Genomic DNA, 20,679 nt, shown 5'->3' with positions numbered 1-20,679 from the left:
GGAAATTCTAGAAGTGTATTTATGTGCTTTGGTATCTCTTAGCAATTATTTGAGAATAAACAAGAGCCTGCTGCCATAAGATAATTTTATTTTTGATGGAAAACTCCCCACCCGTCCTTTATTTTAAACTTAAAAAAGTCAACCAGGGCCCTTAGTGGTAGACCAGTAGCTGAAGTTCTCGCATTGAACCAGCTAGATCCCATATGGGCGCCGGTTCTAATCCCAGCAGCCCTGCCGCCCATCCAGCTCCCTGCTTGTGGCCTGGGAAAGCAGTCGAGGACGACCCAAAGCCTTGGGACCCTGCACCCGCGTGGGAGACCTGGAAGAAGTGCCTGGCTTTGGATTGGCACAACACCTGCAGTCACTTGGGGAGTGAATCATCAGATGGAAGATCTTTCTCTCTTTCTCTCCTCCTCTCTGTACATCTGCCTTTCCAATAAAATAAATAAATCTTAAAAAAAAAGTCAGCTCATTTCCTTTACCTGTTTCTTATTTGAGCATTTAAAATTATTATTTCATGGGCCCGGCGCGGTGGCGCAGTGGTTAAGGTCCTCGCCTTGCACGCCTGGGATCCCATATGGGCGCCGGTTCTAATCCCGGCGGCCCCTCTTCCCATCCAGCTCCCTGCCAGTGGCTCGGGAAAGCAGTCGAGGACGGCCCAAAGCTTTGGGACCCTGCACCCGCGTGGGAGACCCCGAAGAGGCTCCTGGCTTCGGACCGGCATAGCATTGGCCATTGCGCTCACTTGGGGAGTGAATCATCGGACGGAAGATCTTCCTCTCTGTATCTCCTCTCTGTATATCCGCCTTTCCAATAAAAAATAAATAAATCTTTAAAAAAAAAATTATTATTTCATGATATAGTTCTGTAGACTCTGTGATTTCCCTTACCACTTCCCCAAATCCTTGCCCTGCCTCCTCACTGACTTCATAAGTCTATCATCCTGCTATTTTTTTTTAAAGATTTATTTTTATTGGAAAGTCACATTTACAGAGAGGAGGAGAGACGGAGAGAAAAATCTTCCATCTGCTGACTCACTCCCTAAGTGACCGCAATGGCTGGGGCTGAGCTGATCTGAACCCAGGAGCCAGGAGCCTCTATCAGATCTCCCACGCAGGTATAGAGTTCCAAGGCTTTGGGTCACCCTCTGCTGCCTTCCCAGGCCAAAGGCAGGGAGCTGGATGGGAAGCAGGACTGCCGGGACAGGAACTGGCACCTATATGGAATCTCAGCGTATTCAATGTGAGGGCTTTTGCTGCTAGGCTACAGCTCCAGGCCCTATCATTCTGCTATTTAAGTGTGTTCTGACATGTAGGTATAGACAGTGGCAAAGTCCAGCATCCTATTGTCAAGATACATTCAACAGTCATTGGGAATCTATCTTTGATTTGGAAGTAGAGATGCACACTGCATTGTACCTTCACAACTGTATGTGATAGTCTCTACCCTACACTTACTGTATATCCCCTGAAATGAAAAACCATAAAACAGAATCAATAACAGGAAGAAGTAGAAAATTTACAACATGAACTTAAATAACATGCTACTGAATGAGCAATGCAATGCTGAAGAAATTAAAAGGAAATCAAGCAGTCTCCCACTGCCTCTCCCCCAAATCCCCCAGGAGTATTCGTTCTTCTGTTGAGATTTTGCCAAGCCTTACAGGCAAGGAATTTTTTCATTTTATTCTCTCAGTATAGCACAGATTGGTTAATGAAAGTTTGTTGAATTTGAATAAACAGTTTAGCACCACCAAGTGGCAAATCTTGCTAATTTTTTTTGTTTCCTATGGATACCTAATACCCAGACAAGTAGAGTTATGTTTTTTGATTTTATTTTTTGAGGCATGACCAGGATCACTTTAGATTTTTTTTTGTTATTGAAAATATTTTCTTGTATGTATTCTTGATAGACCTGTGCATTTTAAAAGTTTTATTTATTTATTTTTTATTGGAAAGGCAGATATACAGAGAGGAGGAGAGACAGAGAGGAAGATCTTCCGTCTGATAATTCACTTCCCAAGTGACCACAATTGCCAGAGCTGAGCCAATCCAAAGCCAGGAACCAGGAGCTCTTCTGTGTCTCCCACGTGGTGCAGAGTCCCAAGGCTTTGGGCCATCCTCGACTGCTTTCCCAGGCCACAAGCAGGGAGCTGGATGGGAGGTTGGGCTGCTGGGATTAGAACTGGCACCCATATGGGATCCCATCGTGTTCAAGGTGAGAACTTCAGCTGCTGGTCTACCACTAAGGGCCCTAAACCTGTGCATTTTAAATTTAAGGGATTACTTTTTGAAAAATTGTCTTTTTAGTATTGTTTATGCAGTTGAGAGGGTTGTGCACTCATGTGGACCTATACTGGTTAGGGTGGAGAAGTTCAGGTATGGAGGAAAGTAGGTGGGATACATGTTTCAGCCACTCCTTGCTGTCAAGCCACGTCAACATCCAGAGATGGGGGACAATGCTTTGATGATGCCCCAGAAAGCCGGATGTGGAGAAGAGTTTTCTTAGAGTGTTACTTGAGTGCTTTTGAAAGCCCTGAGATTTTGTCAGTTTTGTTGCTCCAGGGTTGCAAAAAATCTTGCCAAAGTCAGCTGACCAAGTCTACCTTAGTGCATCCACAGACCCAGGAACATGCTGCAAAGCTTGGCCAGAATTGTCCAACCTGTTCTGCTTTCCAGTCCTCAGACAAGGTAGTCAGTGTCCCCTGCTGGCTTAGATGAGTTGGCTATCATGTCTCCCATGTGAATGTGGACATGCTGTCCACTACGCAGGCATCAGCAACTGAGGAAGCCCTGTCCCAATACATGCACTCCAAGGTCTGACCACATATCCTGTGATATTCGCTGTGGCTGGAGTTTGAATCCAGGATTCTAGCTGGGGAGGTCTTGAGAAACCTCACGTTTGGTGATCGCGTATTTGAATCTTGTGTGCACCAGACAGTGCAGGGTCAGGTTGGTTTATCACCTGCACCAGCCAGCACATACACCAGTGGGTGCACCTGCCTGGTGTGTTCAGCCCCTACCTGGTGTGTTCTACCCCAGCCCCATATCTCACACAACCAATAGGTGCTGCAGCTCATTTTGGTCAGCCCATCACAGACCTGGTCCTTAAGCATACCAGTGGGTACCATGCCCATGTTGAAATGACTCCCAATAATCCCCACCGGGCCTGCTTCCAGCCAGTTTTTTGCATATGCTGGCTTCTGCTGAAACCTAGGCTGGCCCAGCCCACATTCCATCTGGCTCTCATGCACACCTCTGGGTGATATGGCTTAGCTCAGCCTAACCTGCCCCCAGACCCAGCTCCTTATGTTGACAAGTGCCACTGCCTTGTCCAGCTTGGACCACCCCAAGTCCTGTTGTGCTTACCAGCAATAGGAACAGTCAAACAGCAGAGTGCCCACAGTTCCGCTGCCAAGCATGCTTCCAGCCTACCAGGGGGTTCAGCCTGACATGACTTACACCCAGTCCCAGCACCTGCCACTTAGTGCTGTGACTTAACTCTGCAGCTTCGCAGGGGAGTCCTGAGTTCCCCTATAGGCCCTTTCCCAGTTCTGGGTCTTGTACATGCTGGCAAGTGCTTGGACCCAGCCTGGGATGGCCCACCCACAATCAGCTCTCGTAGGTAGGTGTTGCAGCCCAGTGCACCTCAGCCTAACCTTTGTGGCCTACACCCTGTCTGGCTCTCCTGCATGTGAGTGGGTGCCAATGCCTGGCCCAGCCTGGCCTGTTACCAGACCTGACCCACACGAATACTGATGAGTGCTGCAACCTTGCCTGGCCTAGCCTGCCCCCAGCCCTGGCTCCTCTGCTCCTCAGAGAGAGCTGTGGCCTAGTAAGGGAGTTTTCCAAGATCCTTTACCAGGAGGCCTGTTCCCAGATCTTATTCCTGCCAGTGGGGACATTGGCCCTGCTTGGCATGGTCTAACCTCAGTCCTGGCCCTTACATTTGTCAATGGGTGCTGCAGCCTGGCCCCATCAGATTTTCTCCCAGCCCTCAAAATTGTCAGGTGGGTTCCTGTCACATGAATACTGTAGTCCAGGCTGGCTTGGTTTATCATTCTCCATGTAAACCTGAGGGTGTTGAAGTCTCATGTAGGTGAGCCCACTACTCCCCTACCGAATCTGCCCCTAGATCTCTTTTTCTCACATTCTGGTAGGTGCTGTTGCCTAGCCAGATGCGGCTCACCCGCTGCTCTGACACTCACGTGTGGATACTGTGGCCTAGCCCAGTCAGGTATACTCTCCCCTTTCCCTTCCCTGCTCCCAGCCCCCGTTTTGCTAGCACCAGCAGGCGTTGGGCAATTCTATTTAGCCCATCTCAGGTCTTCCTTGTGGGCAGGACTTTGGCCTGAATCAGGCCCTCCAGTTCACCCTTCTAAACCATTCTGTCTCCGCTCCCTTTATTACCTGTGAATTCAATGACCTGCTGTGCTGAAGACCCCATTAGTCATTCCTCCCTGGTCAAACATACCCTCAGCTGTTCCCACTGACTCCCTGCAGTCTGCAGCCTTCCAGCCTGGGGACTGGAATGGTGACAAAGAAGTGTTTCTCATTAATTTTTTTCGTTGGCTCATAGGTCACAGTACCATTGCTTGTTTCAAGCAGTTTTTTTTTCTTTTTTAAAGATTTATTTTTTTAAATTGGGATGTCAGACTTACATAGAGAAGGAGATACAGAGAAAGGTCCTCTATCCACTGGTTCACTCCCCAAGGGGCCAAAATGGTTTGAGCTAAGCTGATCTGAAGCCAGGAGCCAGGAGCTTCTTCAGCGTCTCGCATGCAGGTGCCGGGTTTTTCATTTCTTCAAGCAATACATTGGTCATTCAGTAGCATGTTATTTAACTTCATGTCATTGTAAATTTTCCATTTTTTCTTCCTGTTGCTAATATTGTTTTATGGCTTTTCATTTAGAGGATGTGTAGTGACCGTAATAGAGACTGTCATATCTAGTTGTGAAGATACAATGCAGTATGCATCTCTACTTCCAAATCAGTGATGGACTCCTGGTGAAACTGTTGAATATATTTTGACAATAGGATGTTGGACTCTGCCATTGTTCATTCCTGCCATGTCAGGATACACTTAAATATTAGAATGATGGATTTACAGTCCTTTTTATGAAGGATTACACTATTGTAATGATACAGGGGAAATCAGTGGGTGGAGGGGGGCCTGCTGGGGAGAGGGGAGAGAAAATCCCAGAGCCTATGGAACTGTATCATAAAATAATAAAATAAAATTTAAAAAAGAATAATAGTAGGCAATCGTGCTGGCATACTGGTATAATTGACACAAATTTGACATTAACCAGGCTCGGAATGCCTGCCAGCTGTTGACTGCTTCTCTCCCAGCAATGTAACACTTGTCTTAGGTGCAAGGCAAGCTACGCAGTTGCTGATAACTGGGGAGGGATTTCTTTTCTAATAGCATTTTTGTATCTTCATTCTGTGCCCTCAAATGACAATCATGTAGTTCAACTCCTGAAGTCTACAATATTTATCATTTTAACTTCTAGAATTTCCCCTTTTCATGTTATATTTTAAATCATTTTTAAACATGTATTTTCACCTGATATTTTCCAGTAAGAGGCATTAGCAGAAAAGATTAAATTTATTCTTTTACTCTTCCTTGCTCCATACCTTAGAAATAACCCATTTTAGCTTTGAGTGTGGCCTTCCAGAATTTATTCTCTGAGTTTCACACAGACATTAAGCTAAACTTGTTATAAAGGTTATCATAGTGTTGATTTTTTTGTATTTCTGTTTCGTGTGTGCCTGTGTATTTGCCCATCCATTTAGTCTGCCTCAGCTGAACTCCTGACTCGTAGTGTCTGTAAGTAAGTGTCTCTAAACAGGTGTCTGTTCAATATCTTCTTGGTCTTTTTCCAGCTGTAGACATCTGGATCTGTACTCTCCTTTCCCCACTTAACTCTTTTCTTTACCTTCCCTTTAATGCTCTTGTGAATATTCGTTTGTGGTTTGTGTAACTTTGCGCCTATGTGTACATCTGTATGTCCTAAGTTTTCTCATTTTCATACAAACAGTATAGGATTTCTTCCTAACCCTTCTCCAGTTCATTCTGTCCTGTCTTTGTCTTCTGCCTAAGATGTGAATCTTGAGCTGAACCTCTTCAGAGAAATTCATTTTTAAGTTAATTTCTGAATTCTTAGCTGACATAATCAAAATATATCCATTTATGAGCAAGCACGTGGGTACCATGTTGTTTTAGGTTGCGGGGGTCTCTCCCACAGATTCCTGTAGTACCTCATTGCCGGAGAGGGTGAGCCTGCTGCCTGCCATCCAGCCTCCCGGAGCGCAGGACACAGACAGGGCTTCTGTTTAAGCAGTGCCTGTTATACAGATTCCTATATAGGGTAGCGAACAGCTTCAGGCCAGGAATTCCAGGGATTCCAGGGATTCCAGGAGGGGAGAAACTAGTAGCCAATTGTCATCAGCAGTTGCAGAAACCATCTCCCATAGGCTAGGAGCAGGTGAGTGAAATGGCCCTGGCCAATCTGTCTTTCTTTGAAATGACTTGACTCCTGCCCTGGTTCATGCCCAGGGCGCTGCCCATGGCTGCTATCTTGTTAGCCAAGTGTTAACCCAGTGACCTTGACTGTTAGTCTCCATCTTGTTGAATCAGTGACCCATTTGCCCCTGAGCCCCACATTAGGTCTTTGAAATCAGAACTTTATGGTGATCTTGATTTCAAGAAATATTCTTCCTAACTTTACTCCATACCAAAATTGGATAATGTAACAAACATGTAAAAGGTAGCGTGGGAGTTTGCAGTGTAGTTAGGTTTCCTAGGCTTTAATCTCCGTAGCACACCGTACAATTTTTATTTTTGATCTTGGGCAAGTTATTCTGTTTTGTTATTCACACAATTGGCCTCCTCATCATGATGTAGTAGATTATAGTTAGAGAACCTATGATTTAAGGTTTTTGTAAGATTTTAGTTGTTGCGTGTGGGGTGTATAAGTGGTGCATAAAGGTTTCATGAGTTTGGTAAATTAGGAGTGTGTGCTATTATGTTTACAGACTTGGGCTCAGGGATTAACTCTGGTAGAGCTTGTTTTTCATTGTTAGCCTATGCTATTTTGAAGAGTTAATGTAATTATAGTAACAGATGGTTTATATACATGGAGAAACACTGGATTCCAAGCTTAAGCATGTCAAAAGTACTTATGTATGGTGGTAATTATTTTATTTTTCCTAATTTTAAAAATTAAAAACAATCTTGAATAGTGTGAAATAGGTTCCAAGAATGGATCTTAACTTAAGACATTATGCATATAAAAGAAAACCTTCAATTTAAATGCTTATAGTACTCAAGGATTAACTTGAGTCTCCTTGTATTCTTTTAGTGTTTTTTCTAAAGGCCGTATCTTCATGTTAGTGATTGATAGTCTTTTGAATACTTCCGTATCAAAGAGCAGGGTGTATGCAAATATTTTAAAGTTTGAAAAAAAGGGCAAAATTGGAAAGACTTGCAGTCCTAAACACTTTCAGATAAGGAATTCTCAACCTGTCTCAAGTTTGCCCATGAAATTATTGTGAAAGTGTACCTGATACTATTTTTAAAAATCGTTTAGTATTTTTAACAAATGTAACAATACTGAATAAGAAAAGCATGACTAATCTTATTTTTATTGTTTCAGATTATATTTGAACAGGAGGGCGTGTATATTCATTCATCTTGTGGAAAGACCAATGATCAAGACAGCTTGATTTCAGGAATATTACGTGTTTTAGAAAAGGTAAATTTTTGCTATTTACTAGAGTTTGTTCGACTGTAATATTTTATAGTAGTGATCCATCTTTGGGCATTATCTGTTTGAATCTCATGTGTAAGATATAATTGAATGGGCCTGGTGTGGTGGCCTAGCAGCTAAAGTCCTCGCTTTGAATGCACCGGGATTCCACATGGGTGCTGGTTCTAATCCCTGCACTCGCGTGGGAGAGGTGGAGGAAGTTCCTGGTTCCTGGCTTCGGATCAATGCAGCACTGGGCGTTGTGGTCACTTGGGGAGTGAATCATTGGACGAAAGATCTTCCTCTCTGTCTCTCTTCTGTATAGCTGCTTTTCCAATACAAAAAATAAATCTTTTAAAACAAAGATATAACTGAACATGTGGTTATAAATTTAATAGGGAAATAATATTAGAAATGCAATATTTCAGGTAAGGTGTAATATGAATATTTTATACTTTATTATGTAGAGGTTATATAATAAAGAAAATTAGATAAAACTTAAAAGTATATATAATTTGTTAAACAGTGGTTTGTTTGTAATGTTAGTATAGTTAACATGCTAATGTCTAAGGAGGTAGAATTTGATCTTGGGTTCAGGGTATAAGAAACAAGTGGGGGACTGGTGCAGTAACCTAGTGGCTAAAGTCCTTGCCTTGCATGTGCCAGGATCCCATGTGAGTGCCGTTTTTTTTTTTTTTTAAGATTTATTTATTTATTTTTTGGAAAGGCAGATATGCAGAGAGGAGAGACAGAGAGGAAGATCTTCCGTCCAATGGTTCACTCCCCAAGCGACCACAATGGCTGGAGCTGAGGCAATCCGAAGCCAGGACCCACTAGCTCTTCTGGGTCTCTTACGTGGGGGCAGGGTCCCAAGGCTTTGGGCTGTCCTTGACTGCTTTCCCAGGCCACAAGCAAGAGCTGGATGGGAAGCAGGGCTGCTGGAGTTAGAACCGACGACCGTATAGGATCCCGGCTGTGCAAGGCGAAGACTTTGACCACTGTGCTATTGCTCCAGGCCCATGTGGGTACTGGTTCTAATCCCCGCAGCCCCATTTCCCATCCAGCTCCCTGCTTTTGGCCTGGCAAAGCAGTTGAGGACGGCCCACAGCCTTAGGACCCTGCACGTGTGTGAAGACCTGGAAGAAGCTTTGTGCTCTTGGCTTTGGATTGGCTCAGCTTTGACCATTGCAGCCACTTTGGGAATGAATCAACAGATGGAAGATTTTCCTCTCTGTCTCTCCTCTCTGTATATCTGACTTTCCAATAAAAATAAAATAAATCTTTCAAAAATAATAAAGAGTGGTTAAGAATGTGATATATTGGTGATTACTAAATATAGTTCATTGTTTTGTTCTTAGGATGCTGAAGTGATAGTGGACTGGAGACCCTTGGATGATGCATTGGATTCTTCTAGTATTCTCTATGCCAGAAAGGTATTTAAGAAAAATATTTGACTAAGGAAATGCCATTTGCAAAATAATACCTTTTGATGATGCCACGTACTTCATCTTTTTTAAGTATAAAGTTCAGTGGCTTTTAGTGTTATTTCTGGAGTTCTGTAACATCAACAAGAACTAATTGTAGAATCATTCCATCATCATCATGAAACTCTGTTAGTAGTCAGCTGTAGCGACTATTAATGAACTTTCTAGTAGTTTTCTACTGTAGTCATTTCATTTGAACTGTTTGTAATGTGTGGCTTTTGTGACTGGCTTCTTTTACTTTATGTAGTGATTTTGAGGTTCTTTCGTTTATGTTTGTGTGTGTGCAGAATTACATTTTATTTATTGGTTGTCAGAATTTGCGTTTACATTGGCAACTGATGGAGATTTGGGTTGTTTTCATTTATAGACATATAAAGTTCATATGAACATTCCAGTACAAGTTTTTTGTGGGTATGTTTTTCTCCTGAGCACGTACCTCGGGGTGGAGTTGCTGCATCTTACAGTTGCACTGTTATCTACAGTAGCTACGGCAGGTTCCTGTTCTACCAGGAATCTAGGAGGGTATATGAGGATTTTAATTTCTCCACACATCGCCAAGTGTTTGCTGTCTTTTAGTATGTTACGTTAGTTTCCTGCTGCTTTCACAAGGCGCCACAACAGTCAACACTTCTCAGTGTGCTGAACGTTTCTGGAAAGGACGAGTGGTGTTACAGAGGTTGGTTCCTCTTCAGGGCTGTGGGGGAGAATCTGTTCCTTGCCCCTCTCACAGCTGCGTGGAGCCCTAGACATTTCTGCAGTGTGTACGTGCTGTTTCTCCCCGTGTTTTGCATCCTTTCCCCTTTGTCGTCATCTTATTTATCTGTATAAATCCATGTTCATTAGGATGCCAGTAAATTTTGGATGAGGGGTCATTTCAGTGACTTCATTTTCATACGACAACCTGTGTAAAAACTCATTTCTGAATTAGGTCACATTCCGAGGTATTGTTAAATAGGACTTCTTGTGAGGACGTTGGCGGCACAATTGGATGTTATGTCTTTGTGGTTTTAGTTAATGGTTTTAGGCATCTTTGTAAGTCACAGGCTGCCTGCCTGTCTTTGGAGAAATGCTTGGTGTCCGTCATTTGTTAGTTTGGCTATTATTATTATTTTTTATTGTTGAGTTGCAAGAATTCTGGAAACATGTCCCTTATCAAATATACACCTTACAAACCATTTTTTCCCCATTCTGTGGTTTGTCTTTTCACTTTCTTATTGGTGTCTTTTGAAATAAAGTGTTCCTTAAATTCTAGTGAAGTTCAGTCTTGTTTGTTTTTGCCTATGCCTTTGGTGTTATATCCAGGAATCCATCACCCAAGTCCAAGTTGGGAAGGTGCGCTGCTGCTCCTCCTAGGACGGTTTGTGCCTCACTTCCTGCGTGTTGATGTGTGATACATTTTGAGTTAATTTTTCTGGAGAGTATGAGTAGGGAAGGCTATTGTATGATGAAAACATTGCTTATTGGATGAGTATACTTCCGGTTCTTTCTTGTTTCTTGTTCTTTTCACATATATTTTTATCTTCAAAAAATTCAGTAGAATATTTTATTTATAAAATATATTTTAATCCAAATTACAGATCTATCTTAACTTTTAGACTGCTTATTATGCAAAGCAGAGGCACCTTCATTTTCCCTCAATGTTCTGTCTCTTACGGCAGTTACAGTCAGACTTTGTGTCTGTTTCCTTGGTTATTTATAGCTCTAAGTTTAAGGAATGTCTTTCTGAGGATTTTTGGATATTTATTTATTATTTATGAAGAAAGATATCTCAAGAAGTTCATGGAAAGAATTAAAATTATGAATTAACTTGTGTATGTATTTTCCCTAATATACACTTGCATGTATTATGGCAAAATTTTGCACCAAACAATTACTTTCCCCCTCAAAATACTTGTACTTTTAACTTCAGTGCTTCATGGACTGTTTGAATCACTCTCTGTTATGTATTGAATTTTGCAAAGATAGGGATTAGCTCATATCTCTAAATCACCTTGAAGTTTTTGCTCATCTATTTTGAGCTGCTGCTTGAAATATTTAAATACATACATTGATTGTATGTGTTTAGACTGCATTTAGACTTTGTTTTCTCAGACAGTGCTTCTCCCAATCTTCCTTCCGTACGGGGCTGCCTTCTATTCTGGCTTACTCCCTTGCTTAGGTGCAACTACAGTGGTTCCTGAGAGAGCAGGTGCACAGGAACAAAAGCATCCCTTCTGTTGGACTCCTCCAGCTGTTTTCTGGCTTTGATAGCTTAGAAGAATTACAGTTGAAAGATCTTTTTTTTTTTGAACTTAAACTGCCCCAGATTTGCTAGTTTATTTTGTTGATCCTAAGTCCGAAGTATTCTTATCTCTCATCCTGTGGTTTTTCTTTTCTTGCTGTAGAAGCTTTGGTGATTGCCACTTTGTTTCTAGTGTTCTAGATGTTCAGGTACCAGGCATTTCTGGTAATTTTTACTCATTGTATTGGATATTTGATGGCCTCTTTTAATATGGAAACTGATGCTTTTTTTGTTACTGGGAAATATTTCTGATTTATGTTAGTAATTGTTTTCCCTTCTTTTCATTTTTTTTAACTCTTTAGATTTTTTTAACTGGTTTGTAATTTTAAAATGTTATTTAATTCTCTGTACTCCCCTCCCCACCATATTATAGGACATTTTCTCAGGTTTATGCCCAGTATTTGCCTTTTTCATTTCTGTGCTGTTTTCTTATTTACTAAAACATTTGGTGTGCTGAGGATTTCTCTTTTTTGCTTTCAAGAAATAGCTCTCTGTTTTCCAAGAAGTTCCAGAGTAGATTTTTCAGTGTCCTTGTCTCCCTGTGGTCGGCTTCTTCTGAGCATTCCTATCCCTTTGGGTTCGGTTGGGATTCTGTCTTGTGTGTATATACTGGTCTTTGATGTCAGGTGGTTTTCATAGTGAGGATTTCATATTTAATAGCAGATGCATGGAAGTGACTATATTCTTCACACATGGGACTAGACCTGGTGATGGTTGGATGTTAGTGTGCCTGGCTAAGCTGTTTCATTGAGACCTCTCTACTATTGAGATCCCAGTATTTTTCTGTGAGCTCCTTCAGTTTCACTTCAGTTGACAGATTTGTGCCTGGAATGGTGAGCCTGCGTGCTGCGTGCAGGGAGAGACTGGAGAGTCTCACCTGGCGTGTTCATAGACCTGGAATTATTTCTCCTGTCAGTATGTTATCCCCTTGCTCATGGTGCTTGAGTTTTTTACAGATGCAGGCATTCTGTTACCTTCTGTAATGGATAAAATGCTCCTCCTCTGGACTTTGGTGAAGTTGTCCTGTTTTCAGGTTGATCTTCATACTTCACACTTTCCCTACTTGTTGGGAGGATCTACCAATTCTGAGTCTTAAAGTTGAGGAGTAAAGGGTGTACTATGCAGAGTGGTAGTATTACAGATGCTTCTTGGCTTTCCTCAGTACTGGTCCTAGAATTGATAGGCATTGTGTGTTTTTTTGTTTTCTAGATTCTTTTTGTTACATTGGACAAGTAGTAACATTTGCAAAAGGACCTGAAAAAGAAACATTCCACTTTCTGAAGCATTTGTATGCCTCACACATTTTTGTTTCCATTTCTTGTTTTCTTAAAAAAATTAATTGAAAAAGAGGAATTGAGATTTCTTAGCCTAGGCAGGTGCTGGGAGAGTCATTTCTCATCACTCACTCATTCCCCAGACGCCCATTCCCTAAATGTGTTGGCTGGAGCTGGTCCAGGTTGAGTACAGGAGCCATGGACCCAGGTTGGGTCTCCACATGGGTGGCAGGGATGCAGCTTCCTGGGCCGTCACCTGCTATTTCTCAGGCTGCCCATTAGCAGGAATCTGGAGTAAAGAGTCAGACCAGGACTTGAACCAAGGTAGTCCAATGTGCAATACAGATGTGCACGCACAAACTTGGCATCCTGTTTCTTCTTAATTTTTCTTATGCCTTTATATTATCTTTCTCTTTTAAATTAATTTTTCTTTTTCCTTTATTGTGGAACTTACAGGGGACATATACAGATAGGTTCTTGCTAAAAGTTCGAATAAGTTGGAAGTCCTACTTGAGCAGTACCCTTTCTTTCTTCTGTCCTTGTTTAGTGTGTTCCTCTGCTGAGGATATAGAATGGCCCTCTTTCTTCTGCATGTTTCTCATTGCTTTGTTTATACTGTATTGGCCATGTGCTATTTTGCCACTCTTGCCATGTCTACTAATATGTATTGAATGTGCGGCTGTGTATCAATAACAGAAACATGTTCTGAGACATGGCTGTTGTGTGGATATCATAGAGTATATATAGGTATATCAGTTGCTGTGACCTCATGATCCAAGAGCGACATGACAAACATGTGGTATAGAAAGCTGTTGCTGGTATAGTGTGTTGGTGTAACTTTAATAGTAAACTTTTAAAAGTAGGACTGTATATCAATCATAAATGTATAACTAACTAGTAACAGTTTCATTTATCATTATCCAGTACTGTGTATTGTGGAGAACTGTGTGTGTTTAGTTTTACACATCTGGCAGCATGGTGGGTTTGTTTAACAGCATTAGTGTAGACATGTGAGTAACGTGTTGCACTGTGGATTTATGAGACTGCAAGCTCACCTAGGTAGAGGCAATTTTCAGTTCTCATAATGTTTTGGGACCACCGTTGTAATAGATATTTTCCATTACTCACCAAAAATGTTGAATGACACATGATTATATGTACATTTCAACATGTATCATTCTTAAGATTATTGTCTAGTATTTCCTTCATTATCCCTCAGTTTATTTACTCGTGTGTCCCTTTGCTAGGTGTTAGAATATCTTCAGGTTTTTACTATAAAAACAGTGCTGCAATGTAAGTGATTGTATGTGCCTGTTTTGTACGTATGTGGCTTTTTCTAGATGATGTAAAGAGTTGTGTGGTTAGCCACATATGTATTCTAATAAATGTGGCTAATCGCACCTTCTGGGGTTGGTGCTGTTGAGAATCTTTGTCATTAATGAGAGGTATTTTCTCCTGCTATCTTCCATCTGTGATAGTGTCTTTTTAAAAATTAAATGGAGTAAAAAAAAACTAGACCTCTTAACTTACTTTTCTTTGATTGTTACTGACATTGGACATCTTCCTATGTGTTTGGTACCTTGGGTTTCTTTTTTTTTTTGGACATATCTATTCATGCTGTTGACATGTTTTTCTGTTCTGATATTAATATACTTCAAATTAAATTGCTATGAATTGGTTTGGATGTTTTTCTTTTGTTTTTAATCTTTTTTGCTTTTTAAAAAGATTTATTTTACTTTCTATTTAAAAAGCAGATTTACAGAGAGGAGGAGAGACAGAGAAGGAGATTTTCCATCGACTGGTTCACTCCCTAGTGACAACAAAGGCAGGAGCTGAGCTGATTGTAAGCCAGGAGCCAGGAGCCTCTGGGTCTCCCATGTAGGCGCAGCGACCCAAGGACTTGAACTATCCTCCGGGGCTTCCCCAGTGCATAAACACAGAGCTTGATCAAAAGCAGAGCAACTAGGATACAAACCAGCTCCCATATGGAATGTTTCCAATGCAGACTTAGCCCACTTTGCCTCAGTGCCGGTCCAGGATTTTGTTTTAAAAGCCTTTTATCCCAGTCTTATTAATCTTTAGCTTTAGGGTGTCTGTTTTGTTTAGAAGTTAAATGTTTTATTTGATCAATAATACTGCATTTAAAATTTCTGATTTTCTTTTGAAATAGAAAGTTCTGTAGAATTACATGTAGACACATTGCTTTAGTTCGTTTTGATTGCCTATAGGAAAACACAGTTTTTTTTCTCAAATAACTGAGTGTATTGGATGGGAATTTTTTGTAGTAGTTCTTTTGCCACACTATGGATATCATAGCTTTTTAGATGTCATGGTGACGTTCACAGCAGTATGAAGAGGAGAAGAGAGAAAGCTCTTATCATGAAAGGCCATGCATTTCCTGAAACCTGGAGCTTATGTATTTTTTAGCAACCTTTTCTCACAGGGAAGTCTGGGTAAGATTTTTTTCCCCCTTAAATATGAGGATAGGAAATAGTGTCTGCTTGTTCAGTATTGTATAAATAGTGGAAATATCATAGATTAGAATAGAAATTCCAGTTGTGGATTTTAAATATTTATTTGTTGTCATTGCTTTAGGACTCCAGTTCTGTTGTGGAATGGACCCAGGCCCCCAAAGAAAGAGCCCATCGAGGAGCAGAACATCTGAACAGCTACGAGGCAGAGTGGGACATGGTTAATACAGTTTCATTTAAAAAGAAACCACATACCAATGGAGGTATGAACTGAATCTTAAATCCCAAATTGATTTGCTATAATATACTAATAAAGTAAAGTGGGAAGAAAATTGTTTAATGTTCTTCCATCAGAAGGTTGACTTGTTGCTTCAGTTAACTTGTATAACTCATATTTTTCTCAATCTAGGATTTTTAAAAATCATGTCATTTCACCTTAAGGCACAGGGGAAATGGTGTGTATTATTAAACTGTGCCGTTCTTAAGTTTTTGTCCTCGGAATGTTCACAATCCCTTGCATTCAGCCCTCTTAAATGTGCTAGGTGACTACTCTCTTTTCCAGTATTTACATTGCATTTTCCATATGATGCTTATCTACATGTAATTAATAAGAAAGAACGGAGCTAACGGCTCTGATATTATTGTGGATGCTAGTCCATATAAGAGATACAGCTCATATAATGTGAAACTCATATTAACACCAAATGATCCAGCTAGTAGTTCTATGATCTGACCATCCTAATGTGAGATTTCGCTAAATATTGAAATTTACATACTTAAAATGTTAATTTTTATTTCTTCCTTTGTATTTTTATTGTAAAATGTATTTTCTGTCTTAATTGTTTTGGCCTGAATTATGAATTACTCATGTTTACTAATTCACAAGATTGGCCAAAACTTAAATGAGCATGTATTTACTGTATTTATACAGATAACATTACCAAAAGTAAAATTAGTTTTCATGTATGGCCTGGAGAATCATTCTCATTTACAATGGTTTATACCTTGTCGTTTCTAGTAAACACTGACACCGAAGAAGTCAGTAATCTGTTAGTTGTTGATATGGATGAGTCCATACATGTGCATGTATATGTGTGTGTGTGCGTGCACGTGTGAGTACACATGCCATTTCTGTTACAAGGCAAGATCTTCTCAGAAACAGGATTCAGACTGTTAAAAGAAAATGAAAACTGCAATATTTTATTTTGTGCGGCTTGTGAGGTGGTTTTTGAGTTTGCTGGACTAAATATTTAAGATTGTTTTATGTGAATTATACTTGTTATTTCTTGTTTACTATCAAATCCTTAAAGATGAGAGGCCATAGAAATGCATGAAGGGGGGTGAGCTTTCAAAATTTTATGTAGGAAAGAAGCATTTGTGAAAATGAAAAGCATAATCTGACAAGATTTCTTTAGATTCATGCTTCTCAGCCCTCTGTATACATGGAAATTACCTGGGAAGGTTAGGTTTAAGCAACAATAACAACAGTAGCCCCCACCCCAAATCACGGCTTGAAAGTGGAGCCTTTGTATCTCTGTTTTCCAGAAAGTATTTAGGTAGTTTTAGTGTAGGATCAGAGTTGAGAACTTCTGTGTAGCTTAGAGAAAAAAACCACAAATGTAAATATTGTTTATGTTGTTTTACATGAGAGTAGCTTTACTTGATAATTATTAAGACATAAGGAGGCATTTACTAAGCTTGACAGCTTGGGATTAATTCATTAACTTAAACATTTCAAAGGTTTCAAATTTATGTCAGTATCAGACATTTTTAGCATCACACTTTTTTATTTTTCATAATGGCGTATATTATTAAATTTTTTGTTTTCTCCCCGGAACAATAGATCATTGTTGTATTTTAGAAATTTATCCAAATTTTTCCTAATGTTAATTCTGGTTAAGATACATAGGTATTTTCTGGACTGCTTCTCTACGTGTCTTTTCCTTGTGAATGTGGTGTGGAGATTTTTTTTTTTTTTTTTTGCATTTATTTGGTAACATGATTTATTAGAACTAATTTTACTTGTCTTTTCCTTAGGAAGAAAAAAAATTGAGTTAACTCTTGGCTTTGTTTCATTTTCCTTTGTAACTAGGTCTATTTCTGATTAGGTGTTACTTCCCAGCTAATTTGCAAATTCCAGTTGTGGTTATTAATGCATTTCTTCAGCACATCCTTATATACTTTCTGGTAGTTAGCTACTAGGATATGTCTGCGAACAGAGTATTCCTGTTCTGGTGAAGCTTGTATTCTAGTGGAAGGACCTGTGGAATTGACTTGTGTTGTTTCTTTGAGCTCTAAGAGAGGAAGTACCTGAGGCATTTTCTTTTATATATAGTGTTTAACATGTCTGTTCTGTTAAAAAGGGAAATTTATGTAAAGCATTTGCTCTTGAAAGCGCACAAATTCTGCATCATTCATATAGTTCACAGGTGATTTAATTTTCTGTGTATGATTTTGTTTTGTATTAATATAAATGCTATTTGTATAGTTGAGGAATTTAGTATAGAACGTTTTATTGTTTTTTTGTTCTATGAAAGTATTTTTGTCCTTTGCAAATGAGCTAATAGTATGTGTAATCCAGGTGCATTCACACTTAAAATGATTCGTGGATAGGTTGGAATTTTTGAAAAGTTCTCAGTTTGCTATCAGCTTGAAGTTAGTGGTGCTATGAAGACAGTGAAACATTGTTTAAAGTAGTTCAGTGAGCACATGGTAATTAATTTAGTACCAGCCTTAAGGCAAGTCAGTGTCTAAAGATAAATTGCTGCAGCCATTCCAAGACTTTTTCAAGAGATACTTGTTAAAGTGTCTCTGAAAAGTGATGCTGCTGGTATTCTCTGGAGATAGAGGTCTGTGAGCTGCAGGTTGTAGAGCCTTGGAGCTATCCAGTTCCTGACCGCACGTGAAGGTGACATACATGCAGGTCATGCGAAATTGTATTTTGATCACATTGTATAAGCAACTGTCTTAATTTTTCTTTGTAGAATTGATAATATGGGATATAATTAAAGACCTTAAATAATAGAAAATATGACACTTCTTACAAAATAACTTTGATGATTTTAGGGACATGAGTTAAGTGAAATAGGTTAAATTATTGAAATAGGTGACATTTAATTAGAAATTATAAGTGTTAGTATCATTAGTAAGAATAGGTGACATTTTCTTTTTATAAAGATATTTTTATCTAAATAGTTAAGCTTTGTTTGTCAATACATATGATAGTGATCATGAACCTAGGAATTTGACTTCTATAAACATGCCAGAAACTCTGAAAATGTTGCATTTTAAGTAACTTGTTGTTTGGATTGAGGTCTTCATGTTGTAAATGTTAATTTTGCCATAATTTTAAATGTTTATTATTTTTGAAAAATTTATGACTTAGTTATATTTTCATTGTTAATTTTACCTTGTCCTTTGTTTTTTTTAAAACAAAATATTTGTCAGTCACTCCAGTTTTTAGTACAAATGTGCTTATCTTTATTATAAATATAATCTCCTAAAGATAATTACGAAAGTGAAGAAATGGAAGATTTTTTTTCTCAATGACTCCCCAAAAGAATTATGCTGTTTTCATTTGTGGAGGGTGGGGAAGATGAATGTTTTTAATTATTTGCTGTAACTTGGCCTGTGTTAGTTGACAGCTGTTGTCTCTTAATTCTCAGGCTAGCATTTGGAGGTAAGTTTCATTGTTTCCATTTTTACAGATGAAACAAGAGGCTGATTTCACTGTTCACTCCAGATCATTTTGTTAGTAAAGTGGTAGTGCTGCAAGTTGAATGCAGTGGGTTTCCTTGTAAAGTCACGTTCATTTTTGGGAAAACTTAAAACGGTAATATTTTTTGAGTTTGAATATGGGAGAATAGTGTTTAACTATTTGTAACAAAATGCATGTTGCTATTTCTGATACATATGGGTGCCTTAATAATATGAAGGCCATAGGGCTTCTCTGGGTTCAACATGGTTTATTATGTAGGCATGAAGATACTCTCAGTACCTTGTAAAAAGGTGAAAAACAATATTTTGCCCAACTTCTTGTTTTTAAGATGCTTCAAGTCATAGAAATGGGAAAAGCAAATGGTCATTCCAGTTCAGTTTGACAGACCTGAAGTCAATCAAGCAGAACAGAGAGGGTATGGGCTGGTCCTATTTGGTATTCTGTCTAAAGGACGACGTCGTTCTGCCTGCTCTGCACTTTCATCAAGGAGAAAGCAAGCTACTGATTGAGTCTCTTGAGAAATATGTGATGTTATGTGAGTAAGTATCAAGTTATTTTCTGCATATTGAAACTGGATTGTGTTAAGGCAAACTTCTCTTTGAGCATCAGTGACCTGTGTGCTTGTGAGGGTACAAGCAGCTTTGGTTTTGCTGGGAGATTGACTTGTTCTGATCAATTGCTGAATAAACAATAGCAGTTGCCATCTTAGCAATTTGAATTTGAAATGTTGCCACTTTTATTTTAAAGAGAATATTCTCATGTTTTTATGTTTAAATGTGATGCATCTGTGACTTACAGATGTTGTATTTACTAATCTGTCTTTCCTATGTTGTTATTTTCTTTTAAACTTTGCGGTTATGCGTATTGTTGAAATTTAGGGCAGGCAAGTTCCAGTTCTCCACAGATTTACTTACATGTTGGAAGACAGGGCCTCCTCATTTCCCTAAATCTTGTCTTACGTTTATGTACCCATGTGACTCTGAACACCCACACTCAATGTTAACTGTAAACAAATATTTTTGGATATCTTCACATCCTAAGTACTCAGTTGGTTGCAAGATACTCAGTAGTGAACAAATGAGGTATGCTTCTAATCCCTGAGAAATTAATTTTGAGGAATACCAGGAAGTATATGCAATTGAAACTCAAGAGCTGAGAAAGAAGGCGGTTCTGACTGAAGACAGAACTCATTTGAACTTTTTTTTTGTAATTACTTATTTTTATTGCAAGGACAGATTTATAGAGAGAGGAGAAACAGAGATCTTCCATCTTCTGGTTCCCTTCCAAGTTGGCCAGAGTGGCCAGAGCTTAGCCAGATCGATGCCGGGAGCTTCCTCCAGTCTCCCATGTGGGTGCAGGATGCTATGGCTGTGAGCCATCCTCCATTGCCTTCCCAGGCCGTAAAGCAGGGAACTAAATGGTAAGTGTAGCAGCTGTGACAAGAACTGGCAATCCTATGGGATGCCAATGTTTACAAGTGGAGGGTAGCCAGTTGAGCTGTCATGCTGGCTCCAAGAGTATTGATTAAAGCATGAGATCAAAGATGAGGGAAGTATGGTAGGTAGTTGCAGTATTTATTTATTTCCTTGTTTCCTTTCTTTTTTTTCCTCATTTTTTTTCTTTCTCTCTTTCCCTCTTTTTTCGTCTTTCCTTTCTTCTTTTTTGTCCTTTCTCTTTTTTTTTCTTCATTTTTCTTT

The 20,679-nt window shown here is 39.6% G+C and overlaps 1 protein-coding gene across 8 annotated transcripts in view; it reads left to right on the top strand.

Annotated features, from left to right (window-relative positions):
- Positions 1 to 20,679, top strand: part of TBC1D15 (TBC1 domain family member 15) — a 59,415-nt gene that overhangs the window by 8,516 nt on the left and 30,220 nt on the right. For 6 of the 8 annotated variants that reach the window (XM_040981550.1, XM_040981578.1, XM_040981605.1 and 3 more), the window contains exons 2-5: positions 7,662 to 7,760; positions 9,113 to 9,187; positions 15,389 to 15,527; positions 19,311 to 19,521. In XM_040981550.1, coding sequence (XP_040837484.1) covers positions 7,662 to 7,760; positions 9,113 to 9,187; positions 15,389 to 15,527; positions 19,311 to 19,521 — 524 coding nt within the window. The remainder of the gene's footprint in view (positions 1 to 7,661; positions 7,761 to 9,112; positions 9,188 to 15,388; positions 15,528 to 19,310; positions 19,522 to 20,679) is intronic. The other 2 variants (XM_040981595.1, XM_040981614.1) reach the window with 2 other exon arrangements.

This window comes from Ochotona curzoniae, unplaced genomic scaffold (genome assembly GCF_017591425.1).
Source record: "Ochotona curzoniae isolate NIBS_2020 unplaced genomic scaffold, NIBS_Ocur_1.0 contig_1014, whole genome shotgun sequence".
Lineage (NCBI taxonomy): Eukaryota > Metazoa > Chordata > Mammalia > Lagomorpha > Ochotonidae > Ochotona > Ochotona curzoniae.
This window is presented reverse-complemented; position numbering and strand designations above follow the sequence as displayed.